At 40.9% G+C, this 24,226-nt stretch overlaps 1 protein-coding gene and 1 non-coding gene across 3 annotated transcripts in view; both read right to left on the bottom strand.

Moving 5' to 3' along the window:
• The window catches only part of Rpn2 (ribophorin II), a 55,962-nt gene that overhangs the window by 13,378 nt on the left and 18,358 nt on the right, over positions 1-24,226 (bottom strand). For both annotated transcript variants that reach the window (XM_042694422.1, XM_042694423.1), the window contains exons 5-11: positions 21,780-21,855; positions 20,433-20,567; positions 17,474-17,650; positions 15,710-15,828; positions 13,422-13,527; positions 4,164-4,255; positions 2,950-3,064 (exon numbers count right to left, since the gene is read on the bottom strand). In XM_042694422.1, coding sequence (XP_042550356.1) covers positions 2,950-3,064; positions 4,164-4,255; positions 13,422-13,527; positions 15,710-15,828; positions 17,474-17,650; positions 20,433-20,567; positions 21,780-21,855 — 820 coding nt within the window. The remainder of the gene's footprint in view (positions 1-2,949; positions 3,065-4,163; positions 4,256-13,421; positions 13,528-15,709; positions 15,829-17,473; positions 17,651-20,432; positions 20,568-21,779; positions 21,856-24,226) is intronic.
• On the bottom strand, positions 1,222-1,328 carry LOC122120586. Its single transcript, XR_006149748.1, has one exon. It is a non-coding gene; the product is annotated as a U6 spliceosomal RNA (small nuclear RNA).

Genomic DNA, 24,226 nt, shown 5'->3' with positions numbered 1-24,226 from the left:
CTTAACCTCCTTAAGCCATGATTTCTTCACCTTTTTTTTTTAATTTTTTTTTGGTCCGGTCGTGGGGCCTGAACTCTGGGCCTAGGCGCTGTCCCTCAGCTCTTCAGCTCAAGGCTAGCGCTCTACCACTTGAGCCACAGCGCCACCTCCGGCTTTTTGATTTCTTCACCTTTAAGGGTGAAGATTAACTTTTACATATGGTAGAACTGCTCTGCAATAATGTATGCAACCCAGCGCCAGTGGCTCACACCTGTAATCGTAGCTACTCAGGAGGCTGAGATCTGAGGATCACAGTTCAAAGCCAGCCTGGGAGAGTCTGTGAGACTCTTATCTCCAATTAACCACCAGAAAACGGGAAGTGGTGCTGTGGCTTGAGCTGAAGAGCTAAGGGACAGGCCCAGGCCCAGAGTTCAAGCCCCACAACCATCACCACCACCACCAACAAAAAATAATAATGTATGCAAAGCTATATAGAGCCTGGTTATATGCTAGCTAGTTAACAAATAGTAGCTAATAATATTCTGTAATAATGAAACTCTCTAATGGCACAAGAAACTAAAGTTTCTGTATATCAGGACTACAGCCAAACTTAGTATCCATTCAGAGCTTTTCTTTGATTCAAGAGAGGTAGGTTGGTTCCAATTTATCAATCATAAGGCACAAGCCATGGTCACACTGCTAATGTTAGATGTACAGGAAAAGTGTAACTACATATACTTGGGCAACAAAAAAAGATCAAAGTATTTAGGGACAGTAGCCTGGAGATGTGGAAATCCCCAAAACAGTCCTGGCTGGAAACGGGACTGAGAAGCCCCGGTGCCTGGTTTTCTCCTCTATCAGTTAAGTGGTTGCTGAGCTCATCTGCAAAGTACCTAAGAGGGCTCTGAGCCATGGTTTCAAAAACAAATTTGGAATTCAGTTAAAGTTTAATTAAAAGCAAAGTCATATTTCATCACAATTTTTCTCTGCCCTGACCCAAATCCCCTTGGGTTTTTCTGTTTTTTGTTTTTTTCAGTCTGAAATCTGGGCCTGGGCGCTGTCCCTCAGCTCTTCAGCTCAAGGCTAGTGCTCTACCACTTGAGCCACAACACCACCTCCGGCTTTTTCTGCTTATGTGGTACTGAGGAATCAAATCCAGGGCTTCATGTGTACAAGGCAAGCACTCTACCACTGAGCCACCTTCCCAGCCCTAGTCTTGTTTTTTTTTTTTGTTTTTGTTTTTTAAATATGGAACGCTTCACAAATTTGCATGTCATCTTTGCACAGGGGCCATGCTAATCTTCTCCGTATCATTCCAATTTTAGTGTATGTGCTGCCGAAGCGAGCACTAGTCTTGGGTTTTGATATGTACTTCAGGCTGGACCTGAACTCCCAAGTGCTGGAATTACAAGCATAGAACAACACACTAATTTTTTTTTCTTTGTATTTTTTTTCCTGGTGTTATTTGGTTGGCAAAGTCTTTCTGGGAGAGAAGAAAAATGCTAAGAGGTTCTGAAGTGCTTAAAGGTCAGTTAGCCAAGGCTAAGTGTCCTGACTGAATATGAGAGGAAGAGGGAGAGGACCAGAGAACTCCTGGAAATGTGGTGCTAAGAGTTAGTAAGTGTTTGAAAACCCGGGATAGCAGTGCTAGACACAAGAAACAGAACTAAGGGCTGGGAATGTGGCTTAGCAGTAGAGTGCTTGCCTAGCATGCATGAAGCCCTGGGTTCAATTCCTCAGTACCACATAAATAGAAAAAGCCAGAAGTGGCACTGGCTCAAGTGATAGAGTGCTAGCCTTGAGCAAAAGAAGTTCAGGGACTGTGCCGAGGCCCTGAGTTCAAGCCCCAGGACTAGCAAAAAAATAAAAAAACAAAAAACAAAAGAAACAGAACGATGAATGTCTGTGGGTAAACCCACTAATGCTGTGGTCTTGCTCTGAAGCTAGCTGCTTCTTAGCACAAAGGCCTGTTGGCTCTTGCTAAAGATCAGTGTGGGGTACCTAAACCAAGCTGGCTAGCTTGCACATTCTTAGTTTTTCAGCCTTCAAAGTATTTATCTGAACCTTCCTTTATACAGTACTTGACCTTTTGTGTAGAGTAAAACAAGAGCAGCTTTTCTCAATCAAGTGGAATGATGGGTGAGAGGCAGGGGAACGTGTCTGAGTGCAAGGGGCCATGTTAGGATCCTGGGAAAACAGGCGAAAATCTTTTAAACAATTCTGTTTTCATGGTAGAGTGCATGTGTACTGGGCTCAATCTCTAGTACAAAAAAATTCTTTTTTCATTCTAGGCATTAAAGAATCAAAGCCTACTGCTTGTATAATTCCGTATATAACGTATACATTTAAAGGGCTGCTTTTCAGAGCCCCAGAACAGAAAGTCTACTTTGGCTAGAACAACAGCAACAAAAAATGGTTTGGGTCTTCTGCCTACTTTTCCTTTTACCAAAGTTATTCCAATACACTCCTTTAGTTTTCTTAAAAAAAAAAAAAAAAAGGTTCAACTAAGTGTTAATCTACCTAAATACCTTTTTATTTTCTAGTGCTGGTACTGGGCTTGGACTTAGGACCTGGGTGCTATCCCTTAGTTATTTTTGCCTTTCTTTTTTTTTTTTTAAATGGTTAATTGGAGATAGTCTCACAGACTCTCCTGCCTGAACTGGCTTTGAACTGCAATCCTCAGATCTCATCTCCTGAGTATTTAGGATTAGAAGCATGAGCCACAGGCACCTGGCTAAATACATCTTCTAAGTACTAGCTAATCTTTCATAAAGTGGTACATATTCCAAGTAAAGAGTCACAGCAGTAAGAGAGGTGTGGAGCATGTAGGGAGAGTGGGAAGGGAGCAGGATCGGGATGATGATGAGGGAGCATTTTTTCCCACTCCTGTTTACAGCACACTGATGCTCTGAAGTAGCCACAGACTTCAGGCCAGGAGAACTGAGGTGGGGAGGGAGGCTTTTTCCAGACCTGGTGAGGGGTGAGCTCAGCACCAGTGTTCACATCCACCAGCTGGAAGAATAGGGCAAAGTTCTGGTGACTGTCTGCAATAAACGTGCCCTTTGCTTTGGCTGGATAGGTCACCCTGAAAAAAGACATCACATAATCACAAGTCACATCACATTCAGACAGTATCAATTATCTTTGAGAAAAGGCAAAGCATATATCTTTCTCTCCTCCTGCACCACCCATGTGGTAGATAGACTGTTGTAGACCTCCATCTCAACCACTAAAAGCTGGTCATGGTGCCTTAAGTGGGGGTGGCTAAATAGGATTTTAGTCTAGCCTGGCCCAAGCATAAATATGAGACTCCCTCCCCATTCCCCAATGTCAAAAGTAACCAAGACAAAAAGGGCTCGGACATGGCTCAAATGGTAGAGCACCTGCCTAGCAAGCATGAGGCCCTGAGTTCAAAACCCCACTACAGCACAAAAAATAAGCAATTCTGAAGACTCATTTGAGTTCAGCAGGACAGTGTTGTGACTCATCAGTAATGCTGTTCATGGAAAGCAGTGGGAAGAGAATGGTAGCCTCAGGCAAAATATTTGGCATCTCAGTTCTAAGAATCTAGGAAGTTTCCAACTAATTTCAGACCCACCATGAGCCAAAAAGTGCTGCCATGAGGCCATTAACAGCAAATTCAGGAATGTGATGACAAGACTGAAGTAGAATTAATATATTGCTTCTTCACTGAGAAAGAAAGAAACTTGTGGACTAAACACACTTAGCCCCCTCTCCCTCCTTGGCTCTGCCAATCTGCTTAGCTACCCAGCATAATACCTGGAGACTAAGAACTTCTTAAATTTTGTGGTACTGGATGGATTGCTGCTGACCCAGAAATGCCAACTGAGCCAACCACTGGTGGCTCATGCCTATAATACTAGCTACTCAAGAGGCTGAAATCTGAGGATCATAGTTTGAAGCCAGCCCAGTTTAAGTCTATGAGACTCTTATTTCCAATAACCCACCAGAAAACTGGAAATGGAGCTGTGGCTCAGAATGGTGGAACACTAGTCTTGATTAAAAAAGCTCAGGGACAGTGCCCAGGGCCATGAATTCAAACCTCATGACTGACCAAAAAAAAAAAAGAAAGAAAGAAAGAAAAAGAAAAAAAAGAAATGTCAACTGAAGGGTATGATGATTGGAGCCTAGATCCCCTAGTGACCATGTAACATCTTATTTACCGGGTGGTCTTGGGTGCAATGCTCTGATCCTTGTCCACAGTGGAAAGATCGACATTTGTGATGCCAACTTCAGTGGAGATCTTGACTCTGAGCTAGAGCAAGGACCAGAAAACAAATCACTAAGTCAACTGGAATGTATACAGATAATGAACTACACACAGCCAAAATGTTCTATTTTTTTTTGGGGGGGGGGGGCAGAACTGGAGATCAATCCAGAGCCTTGCACACAATAGAAAAGTATTCTATCACTGAGCTACATTTCCAATGTTTTTTATTCCTAAAGGTAAGCAAAGGCATGAGAAAGAAAAAAAAAATCCTAGGACAGGAGTCTTTTGAGGATCACAGGTTCTTTATGTAAAACTGACTCAGCCAGGTAGTATTTCCCACCTCCTCCATCCTGAGGCCTGAGACTCAGCCTTTGATTCTTATCTCTTCATTCCCTTCACTGTCATTTGTTAGATGGTATACAATAAAAAGGGAAAACTTTTTAAAATATGGACTTTTGTGTGTCCTTTAAAACAGAGAAAATCCTTAAGCAGAAATGTTTAAATAATTCAGTTACCAAGTACTGATTCTACTAACAGCAAATAGAGTATTTGCAATGTGAAAGGCTCTGGCTTTCTAAGGATCATCTCATTTAATCTTTACAAGTTTGTAACATAGTGCTATTTCAGATGAAGAAATTAGAAAATAGTTATTAAGCTGCTTGCTCTTAGCTAGTAAACAATGGGTGCCAGGATTCAAACTCACACAGTTAAAATCCACCATGTGCTTAGTTAGATCACATTAATTACTTCAGGCTGGCCTCAAATTCTCATTCCTCCTGCCTTAGCTTCCCAAGTGCTGGGATTATAGGCATGCAACAACACACATGACTATGGTCTTCCCATTCTCCTTCTGCCTATGTGATAGCATTCGGCTCCCTTAGCCACATGGAGTCAGGTATGGCCACATGACTTTCTCTGGCTGAGGAAATACAGTCATTTCTGGGTGAAAGCTTTAACAGTGTGCACGACTCCATTCTCCTCTGACATGAACACAGTATTCAGAAAGGGACAAGCCTTCAGCCCAGCTCCTAAGGTAAGATGGCATGAAGCAAAGCCTCTGGCTGACCCCCTAAAGACACTTAGCACAGGCAACAGGAAAGCTCAGTTGTTTGATGTTGGTGAAATTTGGAGTTATATTAGCACAATACAGTCCATCTTGACTCTTTCATTATAACTATTTCCACAAGGAGGAAGATAGCTAAAGCCAGTAAATAAAAAACTTAAAAGCCAGATTGCAATATAAATATCCAAAAGAGAAAGTATGTAAGTCTATTACTGGAAATTTCTGAGTTAAAAATCTAAGTTTGAATGCACAAATTATGCAGAGCCAAGGTGCCTTTATGTGCAAACATTGTGAGCTCACAAATATTTGACAGGCTTGAACGCAGTGCTCTAGGGAATCCTTACCAGATCCACCTGCATATAGCTTAAGTCAAGACAGAGGAACAGAGAGGGAGGGCAGGGCAAACAGATGGAGAGCTTAAGCATTTTACTAACGCTGTGACAGCCTCAAATCATTGCAAAAATATTAAAAAGGGGTAAAGAATACCTCTTTTGACAGCCTTCTTTTCTGCTGCCATGTCTTTATTTTGTGAAAACAGCCTTAGTTACCAGCTTGAACAAGGTGTCTGTTTTGCTTAAAACTTTTTGACTGCCAAGATTCATGATCAGAAGCTATACGGACACTACCATATACTTTAGGATATGTGGCCACCTATTGGCAGAATGATATTCAGCATCATTACCTGTCAATGAGTCTTGGCAACTGGATGGCTTATGACAATGGAGGAAGTAGAAGACAGACACTGGGCAGAACAGGAATCCTCGCCCCAACAAGAGCTAGAAGCTGGGGCTGGGAAAGTGGCTCAGTGGTAGAGCGCTTGCCTTGCAATGTATGAGGCCCTGGGTTCGATTCCCCAGCACCACATAAGCAAAAAAGAAAAAAGCCGGAAGTGGCGCTGTGGCTCAAGTGGTAGAGTGCTAGCCTTGAGCTGAAGAGCTGAGGGACAGCACCCAGGCCCAGAGTTCAGGCCCCACAACCGGACCCAAAAAAAAAAAAAAAAAAGAGCTAGAAGCTTCTACTTTGTCTCTCTGGGCTCTCCTAACAGCCTCACAACTCACAGGACTTAAAAGTAAGTTTAGTTGTATGAAGTTCAGCCCAGAAAGGTGCTGAAGGCATTTCCCTTTGAAGACAAGCCAGCAGAGAGCTAAAGCAAAGCAACAGCCTAAGAGCTTTGACTGGGCTAAGCTGCAAACCTACCTCTCCTATGGCTTATAGACTGGTACAGGGAACATACAGGGATAGTGAGGTGCTCCTTCTGTCCCACAGGTAAGCCACAGTTACAATGAGATGCAAAGTGCTATGAAAGGGGAAACGCAAGGGAAGATACTATGACCAAAGCCACTGGAGGTGGCCTCTGACTAGGGAGGGAGTGGAAAACCCCACAGCCAGAAGAGGTTTGGAGGGCTCAGCACCCTCCCATTTGGGAAGAAGTAGAAAATCAATAATGCTCTATGCTATGAAAACAATCTGACTTCATCCGAATGACTTTGTAACCTTTACCAACTTCAACTAGATTATTATGTCCTCTTCATTCTTTCTCTTAAGGACTCATTCATTGATCTGTAAATTTGATCTTAAATTCACTATCCCACCTAAATGTCCATACACAGAAAACATAGTAAGTAATGGTATATGAAACATTATGGAACAATTAAGAAAAACAAGATAGTGAGCACTAGTGGCTTTTGCTTGTAACCCTAATCAGAAGGCTAAGATCTGAAGATCTCACTTTGAAGCCAGCCCAGGTAGAAAAATTTATGAGATTCTTAGTTCCAATTAACCAGCAAAAAGCCAGAAGTAGAGCTGTGACTCAAATGGTATAGTGCCATCCTTGAATGAAAAGCTAAGGGCCTCAATGCCAGCACACATAGTGGAGGGGAAAAAAAAAAAAGATATATAAGGGAGAGAGGAAAGGAGGGAGGTAGGGAGGAAAGAAAGGAGGGAAGTAGGGAGGAAGGGAAGGGAAGAGGAAGAGAGGGAGAGAGAGGGGGAGGGAGGGAGAGAGGGAAGGAAGGAAGAAGGAAGGAAACTAATGAACAAGGCAGATGTGTGTGGAAAGACAAAGAGCTATCAGCTTTGACTTTTGATTACACAGCCCATCTAGGTAGCATCACTTTTTGTCAGTGAATCTGGGACAGGAATGTTGGAAGATGAGGGATGGTACAGTCTTCAAGTTAAAAGACTCTCTCTCAAGAGTAAAGCTGGGGTCCTCTATTTGACTCAAAGCAAGAAATACAACTCTTTATCAGATGGTCCCTCTGTTTACATAAGAAAGGATAGGTGTGTCTTCACACACTAGCTTTGCCCCCGCCCCCCTTCTTTATTTTTTCAGTGCAGGGGACTGAAGCCAGGGCCTTGCACAAGCTAGGTAAATGTTATACCATTTGGGCTATGTTCCTGGTCCCCTATTCCATTTTTGTTTTTTAAAGCAAATGCAGGAAAAAACTATTAATGATGGATCCCTCTAAGGAGGGAGACCGGACGGAGGAAGTGGCATGAGGCTCTTCTTTCATTATGTATCTTTCTATGCTTTGGAAAAAATTAAGCATAAATGTATTTTACTCCTTCTAAAATGTAAGAACTGGGGCTGGGAAGGTGGCTCAGTGGTAGAGCGCTTGTCTTGCATGCATGAGGCCCTGGGTTCGATTCCTCAGCACCACATAAGCAGAAAAATAAAATAAAATAAAATGTAGGAAATATTTCAGCAATGAGATTGTGGGTCACATATAGTCTTCATCATACATTTTTCTGTGTTAAGTATCATCCAATAATATGATGCCAAAAAAAAATCGCTCTTCAAGAAATGGAGACACAAATAGATGTGTAAAGGGTGGCTCAGGGCTCCTGAGTGCATCCTAATCATAGTGACAAGGACATTTTCAACTTTGAGGCTTTCCCACAGACTCCTGACCATCACCCTTCAGTAGGAGCATCCACTGAGGCCAGCTAATGCAGATCCCACTGTGGTTTGTTCTGAAGACCCTGAGCCTTTCCACATTGCACAGACACATGGAATGAGCCCAGGGCAAGCTGCAGTGAACTGTAGTAATTTTTGGTTTGTTCTCACTCCTATTGAAAAGGCCCCATAAGTAACAGCCTTCTTTGCTGCACTGGAACACTGTAGCGCTATTCATGAACACAGAACACTTGAAAACAAATGCTTTTGCTCCTAAACTCTCACTACTAATAGACCTCTGCAAACACTCAACAGAAAAGTGTTTTTATGTCACTCTTTTAAAGCACACTAAGTGGTAAAAACCATCATAACTTTTTCAAAGCCTCATTTTAAAACGATTCAGTGTAGAATCCCTGTTGGTTATCTGCTTCTTCCTTGAAGCCAACACTTTGGAATTAATGTTCATAATAGGAAAGAGACTTGTTTCTCTACTTTCAATGCTGCTAAGCCTGCTTTATACAAGATCCTGCCAATCCTTTCTTTGCCTACACTCTGTGCCACACATATCTTAAAAAATGTTTTAATGCCTGAAAATGGCAGTTTTTCTGTTGGGAGAAATAACCTCCCTGTTTAGCTACTACTGTCAAAAATGATGGTGCATTAGGAGCAATTAATGCTAATGAAAGCTTCTAAAACCCATGCTTCCCCTGATAGGCAGTCCAATGTCAATGGGTACTATTATAGGTTTCCACATGAAGCCACCATTAATGCACTCTGACCAATGTCAGGTCTCTCTGGGGAAAGCAAACTGGACTTGCTGACCAGCTGTGAGGCTCTAAGTATGGCCATTACTAAACTTACAAAGTAAAGCTTGCATATATGGCAGCAGTCAGACACAGACACCTACACAGAGAGGAGATTTTGTAAGTATTTTTTCCATCATCAGGAAGGAAAAAGACAGCAAATGGCCTTAATAGAAGCTTATTATCATTACATGAACAACAGCTATTAGCCGCTTTTGCTATTTCCTACTTAGATAATTTCTCCAACAGCCAGAGAAACACTTGGACAAACATCAGATTTGGTGTTACAAAAATCGAAGTTGTTATAGTAATTAAAGCAGCAGTGTGTATTGGCATAAGAACAAAAATATGGATTAATTGAACAGAATTTCAACTTTAAAATTTATTAATATGTATAGGTGTATATATGTATACACACACATATGCAGTTGCGTTTTGTTTTTGTCTTTGTTTTTTTTGTTATTGGTCATAGGGCTTGAACTCTGGGCCTGGGCCTGAGTGCTGTCCCTCAGCTCTTCAGCTCAAGGATAGCACTCTACCTTTGAGCCCCAGCGCCACTTCCAGTTTTCTGAGTGGTTTATTGGAGATAAGAGTCTTACAGCCTTTCCTGCCCAGGCTGACTTTGAACCGTGATCCTCAGATCTCAGCCTCCTCAGTAGCCAGGATTACAGGCGTGAGTGCCCAGCTTGCAGTTGAGTTTTAAGAAGAATGCCAGGAACATTCAAGGGGCAAAGAACAGACTTCAACAAATGATGACAGGACAACTGAATATCCATGTACATAAGAATGAGGTTGGAGCCCCCGAGAGACAAAATTATAAAATGTTTATAGTAGTAAATCTTTATGACCGTGGGTTAGGCAATGGTTTCTGAAATATATCCTTTAAAGTACAAGCAACAAAAGAAAAACAATTTCCTTCATCAAAATTAAAATCTTTTAGCTGAATGTGGTGGCACATGTCCATAATATTAGCTACTTGGGGCAGAGAGGGAAGAACTGTGAGGTTCAAGACCAGCCTAGGTAGTTAGTGAGATACTATCTCAAAAACAAAATATAAACAAAGGGCTAAGGCAGTGGTAGCTCAAGAGACAAAGTGTTTGACTAGCAAGTGCAGGCTATAGGTTCAAACCTCAGAACTGAGAAATAGATTAAAATCTTTCCTGTTTCCAAAGGTAACACAGAAAATAAAAAAGACAATCTGCAGACTGAGAAAATAATTTGCCCTATGAGGGACATGTGGCCCAAGCCAAAACATATTAAAAAACTCACAAGTTAATGATCTGAATAAAAAAAAAGGAAGTAAGAATATAGAATGAAAGCTGGAGGTATGGCTCAAGTGAGAGGGGTCTGCCTAAGCAAGCATGGAGTGCAGAGTTCAAACACTTATTAATGGCAGGGAGAGACAGACAGACGGATTATAGACTACAAGAAATTAAAAGACCAAAAGTTGTAGATGTTATAATGTAACCCAAGCAAATAAAACTTCCAAGTAGCATAGGCTTACCTCAAACTTGTGATCCCTCTATCTTTACTTTCTAAGTGCTGGAATGAGCCACACACCAACTTAAAAAAGTATTTTTATGAAGGGCAAAGCATCTAAACAGATATTTCTCCAAAGCAGATATAAAATGAACAAGCACACGAAATATCATTAGCCACTAGGGAAATGAAAATCAAAACCATAATACCTTCATACATACTAGGATGGCTATAATCAAAAGACAAACAATAACCCTTTACACAAGCACAAAAGATAAAATGTGTAGCTGCTTTGAAAAAGTTTATTCACTTCTCAAAATGTTAAAGAGTTATCATCTCATCCAGATATTCCTTTTGCCTATGGGGCTGGGAATATGACTTGGTAGAGTGCTTGCCTAGCAAGCATGAAGCCCTGGGTTGGATTCCTCAGTACCACATAAACAGGAAAAGCCAGAAGTGGTGCTGTAGCTCAAGTGGTAGAATGCTAGCCTTGAGCAAAAAAAGGTCAAAGACAGTGCTCAGGCCCTGAGTTCAAGCCCCACAACTGACAAAAAGAGAAAGGGGGAGAGAAAGTAGGGACAGTGAAAGAGGGAGGAAAGGAAGAAGAAAGGGAGGGAGGGAGGGAGGGAGGGAGGGAGTGCCTGACATTATAGCTGGACAGTTGTTTGCAATTTAAGGAGGTGAGAGCGAGAAAAAGTTGCAGGGGAAGGGGGACAACTTTCCTTTAAATATGTTATGTTACAAATAAAGCCACTTAGGAAGGAAGCTCACATTAAAAGAATCTGAATTGTAAAAGTTCAAGGAAGGAAGACATGAAAATAATTTCTACCAAATTCTGTTACAGTGAATGGATCAGATCAGATGTCTCCTGCCCAAAAGGTCAGACATGAAGCAGAATGACTAGAGCTCCAGAAAACATTTTCCTTTCTACCAAACTTTAAAACAAGTGCTTAATCTACCTATGTTAAGTAATGTCTTAACTTTTGAAAAGGTCAAGCTTTCTAGCTGCCTACTCCTCTCAGAAAGAGGGTGTCAAAAGAGCTGAGAGTTCTCCAAAGATAGAACTAGGAAAATAAGAGCATCAAAAAAAAAAAAAAAAAGCAACGGATTGTAAGCTATAGAATAAAATCAATACCCAGGATATATTACAAACACAATATCTAATCTAAATTACATTGTATGAGTTAATGAACATGAAAGGCCAACTTATTTTTCGTACAGAACACCAGTGAATAAATGTAGATGGAATCATAGAAAGAGAAATCCCCTTCTGGCAAAGGGCACAGTAATAACAGAGACAAGAGCATCAGGACATTCCAAGCGTTCAATACTGATGACTCTCTGAGCATACAGGGCTCAATCATACTCCATAGTTCAATACTGATGACTCTCTGAGCATACAGGGCTCAATCATACTCCATAGTTCAAGAAATTAGGATAAACTTACATTAACAAAGGTTCAAATCAAAAGCTACAGTGCCTACAAGGGTAGCCTTCAATTATCTGGGATAAACACTAAGGTAAAATGCCTGTTTCCCATGGCACCAGACAAATGAAGCTTAGCATTCTGTTCTTAGAACTAGTTGGGTCTTTAACCCAACCTCAGTTAGCTAAATATCTGAAACACAGTTGATTAGGAAAGATTACAAATTTTCTCTGGTGTTTTATCCAGAGAGTCTCATAATGTTATGTATGTGTCTTCTGATGTGACTCACCACTCAACTGGCATCAAGCACTTTTCTAAACATAACAACTCTACCATGCAAAACTTTCAAGATCATTTATGCACCTGTGAAATTATGAGAATTGTTTTTGTTTTATAATTTTTTTAGTTTATTTATTTTTGGCTGGTCCTGGGGCTTGAACTCAGGGTCTAGATACACTGTCCCTGAGCTTGTCCTGCTCAAGAATAGTACTCTAGCCCTTGAAATACAGTGCCATTTCTGGCTTTTTCTGAGTAGTTTATTAGAGATAACAGTCTCATGGGCATTCCTGCCTGGGCTGGTTTCAAACCACAATCCTCAGGTCTCAGCCTCCTGAGTAGCTAGGATTACAGGCATGAGCCATCAGTGCCTGGCTTAAAGAATTTTTAAATTTTTCTACATCCCAATTTTTAAAGTGTCAGGGAATCAAACCAAGTCCTTGCATACCGTAAGGAAGTGGTCAACCACTGCATTATTCCCAGATCTCTATTTCCTGACTGTTTTGTTTTAGGTTTTAGCAGTAGGGTTTGAACTCAGGGCCTCACACTTGTTCATCTTGCTTGTTTATCACTAGCACACCACCATTTGAGCCACACCTGTCTCTGCTTTTTGCTAGTTATTTGGGAGAATAATAGAGTCTCATGAACTTCACTGCCCAGGCTGGCTGTGAACTTCAATTCTCTGAATCTCAGGCTAGGACTATAGGCATTTGAGACCAATGCCCATCTCTACTTCCTAACTTTCAGGTAGGCAGTAATGCAATGGCTAGAGATACAGTTCATGATATATATGCAAGGTCCTGGGTCCAATCACTAGCAACAACAACAACCAAAAAGAAAAAAAATAATAGTATTCCAAAATAATACTGGAAAACAACATAGGGCTTGAACTCTGGGCCTGGGCGCTGTCCCTCAGCAATGACTAGTGCTCTACCACTTGAGCCACAGAGCCACTTCCGGTTTTCTGGTGGTTAACTGGAGATAAGAGGCTCACGCTGGCTTTGAACCATGATCATCAGATCTCGGCCTCCTGAGTAGCTAGGATTACAACATGAGCCACCGACGCACAGCTAAAGAAAACTCTTTGACCAAGTTTTGGTAAGTCTATCAGACAGTAGAGCTCAAACCTATCTTTCTCTTCCCGTAGTCACACCACTAGCTTGGGCATAAAGACAAGCCAATGTGCCAGATGATTCACACAGGTGCAGCATTGGTCATTTCTTTGAATATATAAACAAGACAATGAGGTGACAGAAAAGCACACTTACCTCTACAGTGTTTGCAATATAACGACTGTCACCTTCAACTTTGATAGAAAAATCATAATAACCACTAGAAAATTTGACGTTCTCGAAGTTTAGTTCAAAAATATCCCTGTGAAGAATGACAGCAGGGTCAGCAAGAGCTCAGAGCATGTTCAAGTATCTCCTTGAGAGAGAGCAGTGCTGCACCACACCTTGTACCTTGCTGCCTTCTTACCCCATTGGCATACCCCAGATTACCCTTACATTAGCGTGGAAAACTTCAAAACTAACCCAAACAACATTTTCTCTAAGTTTCAAACATTTCTTTTCTTTTGTTTTCTCTTAGCTCTTAAAATTCCATTCCCTCTGGTACCTTTCCATTAATTTTAAACAGGTAAATTTACAATATAATCCCAATTATTTTGTTTTCTGCAGTGCTAGAAATAGAACCCAGGGCCTCAAACATATGAGGTAAGAAAGTTTTCTACCACTGAATAACATCCCCAAGACCCCAGTTGGGTTTAACAATAAAGACGCATAAAAGGAAATAATCTCAAATGTTCAAAAATGTTGGCTTGGATAGCATAGTTATGGGGTGATTTTTGGGGGCAGGTATTAAGTCTGTATTTTCATATCTTCAGCTTTCTAAAAAGGAAATATTCTATTTTTATTTTTAAAAAAATATTTTAGTGGGGCTCTGGTGCCTCACGCCTGTAATCCTGGCTACTTAGGAGGCTGAGATCTGAGGATTGTTGTTCAAAGCCAGCCTGGGCAGGAAAGGCCGTGAAACTCTTATCTCCAGTAAACCACCAGAAAACGGGAAGTGGCACTGTAACTCAAATGGTAGAACGCTAGCCTTGAGCTGAGGGACAGCACTCAGGCCCAGAGTTCAAGCCCCATGACCAACAACAACAAAAATTTTTAAACGGGAAACAAAGTAGAGAATTCTTATCTCTAACTATATAGAGAGAAATCCCAATGTCTTTTACCGTTTCACTAATCATGGCTAAAAATACTCTCTGAGTCTGACTGCAGAAGAAATTTTCTTTTTAACATTAATTTAATTTTATTGTCAAGGTGATGTTCAGAGGGGTTATAGTTACAGATATATGGTAGTGACTAATTTCTTATTGAACACTGTTACCCCCTCCTTCATTTTTCTCCACTTTTCCTCCCCTCAATCCCTCCCTAGTTGTAAAGTTCATTTTGAACAAATTGTCTTGTGTACTCTCTAACATTCTTATTTCCTGATCTCAACCTACTAATTTGAAACTTAACAAAATTTCATATAAAAACAGACCCTTAATTTTTAAAAAGTCTAGATAGCAGTTTTAATATACAGTAGCTAAAATTGATGGTCAAAAAATACTTAATTCTTTGGAAAAATGTTCTGACATATTGGTTTTTGTTTTTGTCTGGTCGTGGGGCCTGAACTCGAGGACTGGGCGCTGTCCCTCAGCTCTTCAGCTCAAGGCTAGCACTCTATCACTTGAGCCACCGTACCACTTCCGGCTTTTTTCTTTTTGCTTATGTGGTGCTGAGGAATCGAACCCAGGGCCTCAGGCATGCAAGGCAAGTGCTCTACCACTGAGCCACCTTCCCAGCCCCCTGACATATTGTTATATTCAGAGTATAATCACAATTTAATTTTCTTAAAATGTGTCTAGGCCAGGTACCAGTAGCTTCCATCTGTAATCCTAGCTACTCAATAGGTGGAGATCTGAGGATCACAGTTCAAAGCCTGTGAGATTCTCTCCAATTAACCACCAAAAAACTGGAAATGGAGCTATGGCTCAAGTGGTAGAGCACTAGCCCTGAGTAAAAAAGCTCAGGGACAGCTCCAGTCCCTGAGTTCAAGCCCCAGAAGCAGCACACACACATACAAAAACAAAAACATAATAATTTATCTATATGTATAATAAAAAGACTGAACAACAACAAAAAGACTGTAAAAACCTTACTAGTGGTTATCTCAAGGGGACAGAATGGGTAACATATTTTCTCTTTTGTACTTTTCTGATTTTTTTTCTCTCCATACTCATGCACTGGACAAAACATTAGATATTCAATTTTTAAACAATCACTTATAATGACAAGACAGGTGAACTAGAAATAGACAAAGAAGGAAAAATACAAACCAAAACTGTTTTAGAAATCCTTTTCTTACATTGTACTGCAGTATTTTCTACCAAATTTGGGCAAATTTAGTTTTATCATCTCGGTAATACACTATTAACTGTTATACTGAATGCAGGCTAACTTTCATAATACATAGCAGAATGTGCTGCACACAACTTATGCATAAGACTCACCCTGCAGGAGTGAAAGATGTCTTCTGGAGGACAATGGATCTGGAAGCAACAGATTTGGCATGTTCTAGCTTCACAGTGGCCTGAGTCAGGGGCTGTGACAGAACATTGGTAACTTGCAACTGGAAATAAATAAATAAGGAAACAAATAAATAAAATAATAATTAGCAACAAAATAGGGAGTAGAGGTTAGTCTCGGGGGTACATTATCAATAGGAAGCAAGCTCTACCAAACACAGGTCTGCTGCCCATCAGAGATCAGATATAGGAAAAATACAATTTGATTAGAAATGCAAGATTATAGAATGCAAGAGCTGAAAGGATCCAAAATATGACCTTGCCAAATTATTTCAGTCTTCAAAGATCAGAAACCAAGGGGGGAAAAAAATTACTGGTCTCTGTTCTCTCCCCTTATATATATTTTTAGACAAGGTTTCTCTCTTTAGTCCATGCTGGCTTTTGAACACTGATTCTCCTGCCTCAGCTTCCTAAGTGCTGAGATTACAGATGTAAGCCCCATGCCTGGCTTACATATTTCCTTCTTTCTAATCTCCTGGTCTAATCAACTCTAGTATAGTATTTTTGGAAGGGATTAGCAATGGGAAAAGTGAAGAAATATGGGTAACCTTAGTAACTATCATTTGTTGAAAGTTAACATATGAGTGATACATGAGTCTTTACATAAAACCTCCCACCTACATAATACTGACTTTGCAGATAAAGAAAATGAAGCTAGGAGAGGTCAGGACTGGCAAAGGTCAGTTAAATGCGGCCAGTTAAATGCCAGCTCTTCTTCAGCTTCAGAGCCAATCCTTTTCCCATTTTATTTTCTTAGCTGCTCTGTGATTCACAGTATATTACATTAATGTGGTTATTTCTCATCTCGGTCTTTGTGAAATATGAACTGTATGCAGGAGACAGGCAATTCTGAAGCACAAGATACTTTCTCAGTAGGGTATCTGCAAGGGCCACCAAAACAGAAGTTATAGGACACATAGAACTGTCCTATGGTCCCAAAATTTTAGTATAAATAAATGCAAATTCTTTATGGTGATCTTATCAGTGATTTGTAAACAATAGCTACAACTCATTTCATTTGAGGCAAAACCGCTAGACATGTATACAAGATTTGTATACTTGCTTTGTTCAATGAGTTAACACAAAAGAGAAGTCTATGCTCATCTCTGAGGGAAGCAGAGTTGTGTTACGAAGAACCAAAATGATAATCAACACCAGGGAGGAAAAGATTTCCCCTTAACAAATATAAGCAACAAATCAGGATTCAAAACAGCTGTCTTAAAACAATGTATTTGGAGAGTTTTGACACAAGGAAATGTATTTAAGATGATGATGATGTCAGTGACTGAATCAGGGCCTAGCACATGCTAGGCAAGTACTCTACCACTGAGCTATATCCTCCGCAGAAATGCATTTTAGAAGTAAGAGTTCTTTCTACATCTGGAGTTGTAGAGCCAGAAATGAGACTTTCTTACGTTTAATTTACTGAAAGCCTGTGCTACTGAGAATCCTCTAGGAAAAAGTGGGGGTTTTGTTGGTTTTGCTTTTTAATAGATTTGAAGAGTTCTATGCCTAGTCTCTAATGGTCATGTCCCTATAACAGGCTAAGGAAAATAAGCTTGCCTTAAACTTATGGGTATGTCCTCACAGGACCACTTGTGAATGCATACTATAGCCTTCAGATTTCTGAAAGCCTTGCACTAGAAACTAGCATCACAGTGTCACATCATAGAGGCATGGAGGCCGTACCCTCAGGATAGCCTGCTCATGGGCATCAGAAGCAGAGCTCTCCGGCACAACCACAACTGGCATGTGGTAGCGATTCTGGGACAGTGCAGCAGCAGCAGATGCCACACTGAAGGCTTCTGAGAGTGACTCGAAGTTCTTCTTGCTGAAGATAGTGTTCATTAGCTGGATGACCTGATCCTGAAAGACAAGAGAATCAGCTCAGATCTCCCCCTGCAGCTCAACCAGGTGGAAGTGAACCCCCTCCCTTTCTCCTCACTGGTTCAAAACTTCCTGGTATCAGGTGATCTCACTGAACAGCTCACACCATTACCTGGTAGAGTGGGAAGAACAAATATGCTGCATTTAAACTTGAAACCTGCATTGAGATTTTGTTTTCCTACCTCCTGTTATACTGAAATTCATGCATTCATTTGTTAAGTGCACATTGTAATGAATGCTTGCTATTTTTTTTTTTTTTTGGGTCAGCCGTGGGGCTTGATCTCTGGGCCTGGGCGCTGTCCTTCAGCTCTTCAGCTCAAGGCGAACGCTCTACCACTTGAGCTACAGCACCACTTCCGGTTTTCTGGTGGTTTATTGGAGATAAGAGTCTCACGGTCTCTCCTGCCCGGGCTGGCTTTGAACCACGATCCTCAGATCTCAGCCTCCTGAGTAACTAGGATTACAGGCATGAGCCACCAGCGCCCGGCGAATGCTTGCTATTTAAACACAAGGTACTTCAGATAAGTACTGAGGTGTGCAAGCATATTATAAAATGAATGAAACAGTAACCATGTTAGACACATCTATGTGCCAGGCATCAGGATAAAACACCTCTCCTGAAAGGCTAATACTGGCAATATTTCCCAAATCCTGCAAGATCAGTATTATGAAGGTTACTCAAATGAGGAAACTGAGGCTAAAACATTAAGTAACTGCCACAAGTTCTAGCAGAAAGAGAAAAGAAATATAACAAGAGGAAAATTCAATTCTAAGTTTATCTCCGAGGTCCTGCCATATTCTGTTCTTCCTGATCTCCAGTCCTTATGTAAAACTACCTTTCCTCCTAACCTACCTCTAAGTAGTAAATTGGGGCAAAATTTCCATTTATAAGACCAAACTTTACAGCTTAAACGTACAGTAGAAAGGAACTAAAATAACTCTCCATTAAGACGTAATAGGTGGCTTAGAGAAGAAAACTAAAGGCAATTTTAAAAACAAGTGAAACCTAAAAGGCATTATTAAAATTCTGGAGGTTGTTTGCTTAGGAGAAAACGTTTTTCCACTTCAATCAGCTGTGATTTTTTAAAATCTACCTGCTAACAAAAGAGCTCCCTTGTTCATGACAGTGTTATTCACAGCTGACATGAAATAATTTTCCATAATTGTACCAATTACATTTTTTCATCACTATGCTGTTGACATGTGAAAACAGGTGACTGCTCAAAAGCAGTGACAGTAAAATTACTCCAGCCAAATACCTAGTTAGTAACAGCCTGGTAATAAAGTAAAAAAGTTTTAAGTTTTATAGGTTGAGTATTACTAATTCACCTAGAAATGAATTGTATATAGAAGAAACCCAAATAATTAGTACAATAAGACTCTGAATTCCCACATTTTTATCCATCACAGACATTAAGAGACAGTTTGATATTTCTAGTCTGCCTACACACAAGCTGAAGGAAAAGACACATTTAAAAATGAAAGATGTACAAATAAATGATTAGATCATATCCTCTGGAAAAAATATACAATTAGTTCAAATTCTCCAGGACAGTCATTTACTATTTAAAGAAACTTTCCACAAAATTAGTAATGTATGAAAGAAATGAATTCCTAACCAGGTGTTAGCTACTAACACCTATAATCCTCAGAAGACTGAGGTCTGAGGATAGCAGTTTGAAGCCAACCTTGGAAAGAAAAGTTCACTAGACTCCATCTCCAAAATAATGAGCAAAAAGCAAAGGAGGCATGACCGATTCAGTGGTAAAATGCTGGTCAAGCAAGCCTGCAACCCTGAACTCAGACCTGAGAGACTGCAGTACCACCAAGAAGACAAAAACAAAACAAACAAAAAACGAAACCTAACTTTGAACCCAAACTTCTTTTCTGAAAAGTTAAATAATAGCAGTTTGTATTTAAGTACTAGATCGAGGGTTGGTAACTTCACACAAGGTATATGAAGAAGCCTTCCTACACAAATTTTTTTAAAAATTTGGGCGGGGGGGGGGGGGGGGGGATGTTCAGATTAACAATCTCCTCTCAAAATTGAAAAAAAAAAAACCAAAGAAAGAATTCACAGTTGGTGGGTTGGCAGTAGACACAATCTTTCAGGGAATTGTGTCAATCAGCTGACATCAACTGAAATTTAGCCACTGCTGAGGATGAAGGGAAAGGTGAACAGGCAAGTTTTTGTTTTGAGCTTTTTGGTTGTGGGGCCGGGGCCTGGGTGCTATCCCTGAGCTCTTCTGCTCAAGGCTAGTGCTCTACCACTTTGAGCCACAGAGCTCAAAGTTTTCTGATGCTTAATTGGAGATAAGAGACTCACGGACTTTCCTGCCTGGACAGGCTTTGAACCGCAATCCTCAGCTCAGCCTCCTGAGTAGCTAGGATGACAGGCGTGAGCCACAGCGCCCAGTGAACAGGCAGTTTTGAAGTCCAGGGTAGTTCTCAGAAAGAGGATCTGCAGGACCACCAAAGGGGAAAGCATTCACCAGACAAGCAGGAAGGGCTGTCAGGAGGTAAAGGGAGATGAGACAAGTATAATACACTTGGCCTTCTTGCCATGATCTCAACATGCATGTCCCCCATTTAAAGCTGGCTTGACAACTTAAGGCATTACATCTTTCTGTATTCACAATACCTAACACTAAATAACAACACCCAATGTCATCTGAACATTCCTCATTGAAAACAGCTACTCTGAGCAGATAAAGCTGACGTCGCCTTTGGGTTTCACACAACAGAAGTGTTAGACAGGCACCTCCTTAATGGATGGTTCTGTCCCCACGTGGTCCATGAGCTTGTAGGTAGCAGCAACAAACAGTGCTGTGGTTTCCAGTCCTTCTTCAAACTGCAGATACACGCCCCCCAGTTCATCCAGGCGAGCAACAAGGTCCTGTCACAGCAAAATGGAAGCATGTTGGAAGTCAAGTGGCACAGAAATGAGGTATACAAAGCCCTCTCACTCTAAATCTGAAAAACATCTCAGTCACTTCATACTTTTTCAATAAAGATGCTTAGACATACAAGAAGCAGTTCCTTCACCATTGGGAGGTCAACCTCTCTAGACCCCGGCAGTCTTGCCCAAGTCCAGAAGTCATGGCACTGAAGCACTATCTACTCTGGGCAGGACAGGAGACCTGGCTGCAGAACTCTAAGGAAGCATCTCAACATTGATGTAAGACATTCAGATACAATCTACCAAGCACTGCACTTCCCTTTTTAGCCAATTCTCTACAAGATGAGAAGAGACATACTGCTCTCCTGACCATCATCCGTTGATGACAGTGTCAGCACTGCCTGTTGCCTCTGCCATGAGGTTAGCCCCAAGGAGCAGGAGGTCTTGGGCAAAGGACAGAGCAATAGTAATAACCACAGTGAGCTGGGCATGGTGGTACACAGCTGTGCTCTCAGTACTTAGGGATGGAGGCAAGAGGACCGTGAGTTCAAGGAAAGCCTAGGCTATGTAGTGATACCTTATCTCAAAACCAAACAAGCCAGGCATATTAAGTGGCTCACATCTGTAAGCCTAGCTACTCAAGAGGTTGAAACTCATAGGATTGTGGTTCACAGCCTGCCTGGGAAGAAAAGTCCAAGGGACTCTATTTCTAATTAATCAGCAAAAATGCCAGATTAATATGGCTCAAGGAGTGTCAGCCATGAATGAAACATTTAAGCAAGAGCATGAAGGCCTGAGTTCAACCCCAGTACCAGCATAAAACAAACAAAAAACACTATCTTTGCTATGGCCATTCACTGAGCACCTATTATATATTAGACTCTTTAGAACCTCACTTGTTTCTATAACCACTGATGCTCAGAGCCACTGAACACCTTGCCTAAGATTACAAAGAAGTATTTGAATCATAGGACCATTCATCTCTAAACCTTCTAGACTATTAGCTCAAACAAGAAAAATGATTTGTTGCCTAATTTGATGCAATTATATTCCCACAGGCATACTGCTCTCCTACAAAGAACACAAGGATGCCATGGATATGAAAAGAAATATAATTGCTGTAACCAAACAGGTGTGTCTATTACAGGACACTCCTAAATGGTACCAAAGACAGGAATTGGGATACTCTCTAGTAAAACATATTCATACCTCAATCTCCTCCACAATATTCCTCAGGTCAGCCTGCTGGGACAGGTAAGATGCTGTCTGTAGAGCCTGGACAGTTCTGCAAGGTAAAGAATAGAATACTGAGACTAAAACTCAGTTAAAGTTATAAATGTATCTGGCAACTGTGCATTGTACAAGGTGCTAAGCTAGGCCAAAGCTTGCTGCCTGTCAATCTTCTATTTTGCTTTCTTAAGACCAAAGATATATTGTATCTACATCTGTGGACTGCCAGGTAGAACCTGGAGCTCTCTCTCTAAAACCAGAGCAATACACATGGAAAGCACTCAGTGAACATATGCTGAGTGGCTAACATTCCCGCTACCACTATTCTACCAGGAGACCTACAAGTCACTCATCACTATGCAATCAATAAAGAGGGGCAGAACCAAAGATTTGGCTCAGTCTATTCATACATTTTTCCTCATAAATACACATATAAAGATTATTTCATTCTTACCAACAATGGCATAGTATTGCATTGCCCAAACATATCAGTCTCCAGTTGATAAACATTGTTTTTCCAGTCCCAGGGCTTGAACTCAGGACCTGGGCACTGTCCCTGAGCTTGTTTTACTCAAAGCTAGCACTCTACCACTTGAACCACAGAGCCACTTCTGGCTTTTTCTGTGGATGTGGTACTGAGTAATCGAACCCAGGGATTCATGCATGCTAGGCAAACATTCTACCACTAAGTCACATTCCCAGCCCTTGATAAATATTTTTATTTGGGTCTTACAATGTTATCAGATTATGATTAATTTATGGAATTGAAATTTTCATACAATACCACCATCCCCCCCTTTTTTGGTCTGTCATGGGGCTTGAATGCTGGGCCTAAGCTCTTCAGTTCAAGGCTAGACCACTTCCAGTTTTTTTCTGGTAGTTAATTAGAGATAAGAGACTCACAGACTTTACTGCCTGGGCTGGCTTTGAACCACAATCCTCAGATGTCAGCCTCCTGAGTAGCTAGGATTATAAGTATGAGCCACCAGTGCCCAGCTACACCAACCATTTTAAAGTAAATTCACTCTAAAATGGCACTTACTTCATTCACAACTTTCTACAATCACAACCTCTGTCTAGATCCAAACACTTTCATCAGTTCAAAATAAGAGCCTGCAGCCATTCCACAGTTTCTTCTCATTCTGCCCTCCCTACCCTGTCACAGTGTCACGTGTGATCAACAACCTATGTTCTGTCTCCATGAATTTATCTGTTCTGGACAGCCACAGGTAGATGGATACAAATGGATTGGGTGAGGTGCTGGGGATCAAACTCAGGGTCCCATACATGTTTAGAAAGAGCTTTACCACCGAATCATACCTCCAACCCCCAACAGGAGACCTCTTATGTGTTCTTTAACATGTTCCTGAGGCTGGCTCATGGCTTATCCATATTATAGCAGATATCAATACTGAAATTCTTTTTCATGGTTTATTTATATTTTTTTATGCACTTAACAGTGTATTTCTGGCTGGGTGCCTGTGGTTTACGCCTATCATCCTAGCTACTCACGAGGCTGACATCTGAGGATCACAGTTCAAAGCCAGCCTGGGCAGGAAAGTTCGTGAGACTCTTATCTCCAATAAACTACACAGAAAAAGCCGGAAGTGGCACTATGGCTTAAGTAATAAAGTGCTAGCCTTGGGCACAGAGAGGCTCAGGGACAGCATCCAGGCCCTGAGTTCAAGCCCCAGGCAGGCAAAAAAAAAAAAAAAAAGTGTATTTCTGTAAGATAATCTTTTTAAAATGAAATGTGATAAGCATGAGTATATAACATTTTTTATTCAATTCTATTCTCTAGTTAGATAATTCAGAAAATATATACCATGCTTCTGAATGGAATGAGGAAAGCTGAGGCCCCCTGGTGGTGAAATTGACAACTGCCCAAGCCCAGAATGGATCCTGAATTCCTAAGAGATGACTGGGCCCTTGTGTAAAACACTAGTTATCAAGTCCATGTGTTAGGAAACACAGAGTAAGAATTTGTCTGCTTACAAGATCATACCAATTTAGATTCCCTCCTGGAAAACTAATTGCATTGAGATGACAAGTCGGAAAACAGAGCAGTTACAATGCATAAAGAAAGAAGCCCCATGAGCATTCAATGACTCCTATGGGAGTTATAATGTTATAATGTACTTGAGAAAATGAAACATGAGTTTCCAAACAAGACAAAAAAAAACCCACATCTGCCCAAGATAAATGCTGAGCTCAGTAAAGGCTGTTAAGATAGCTTTAAAAGACCTTTTCAATTAAGATACTATTTTTCTATTCTTTGGAACAGAGTATCATGCAGGTAACAACCTCTGAAAGTTTACAATGAAATTAATCCATTTAGTTAAGAGAAGTTTCATCACTGGCTTCAATTACTTATTCTCAAGCAGGCAAATTCCTTCTCTCTGGAGTACTATATCTGGTGCTAGCTT

The sequence above is a fragment of the Dipodomys spectabilis genome, unplaced genomic scaffold (genome assembly GCF_019054845.1).
Source record: "Dipodomys spectabilis isolate Male_0828 unplaced genomic scaffold, ASM1905484v1 ptg000175l, whole genome shotgun sequence".
Lineage (NCBI taxonomy): Eukaryota > Metazoa > Chordata > Mammalia > Rodentia > Heteromyidae > Dipodomys > Dipodomys spectabilis.
This window is presented reverse-complemented; position numbering and strand designations above follow the sequence as displayed.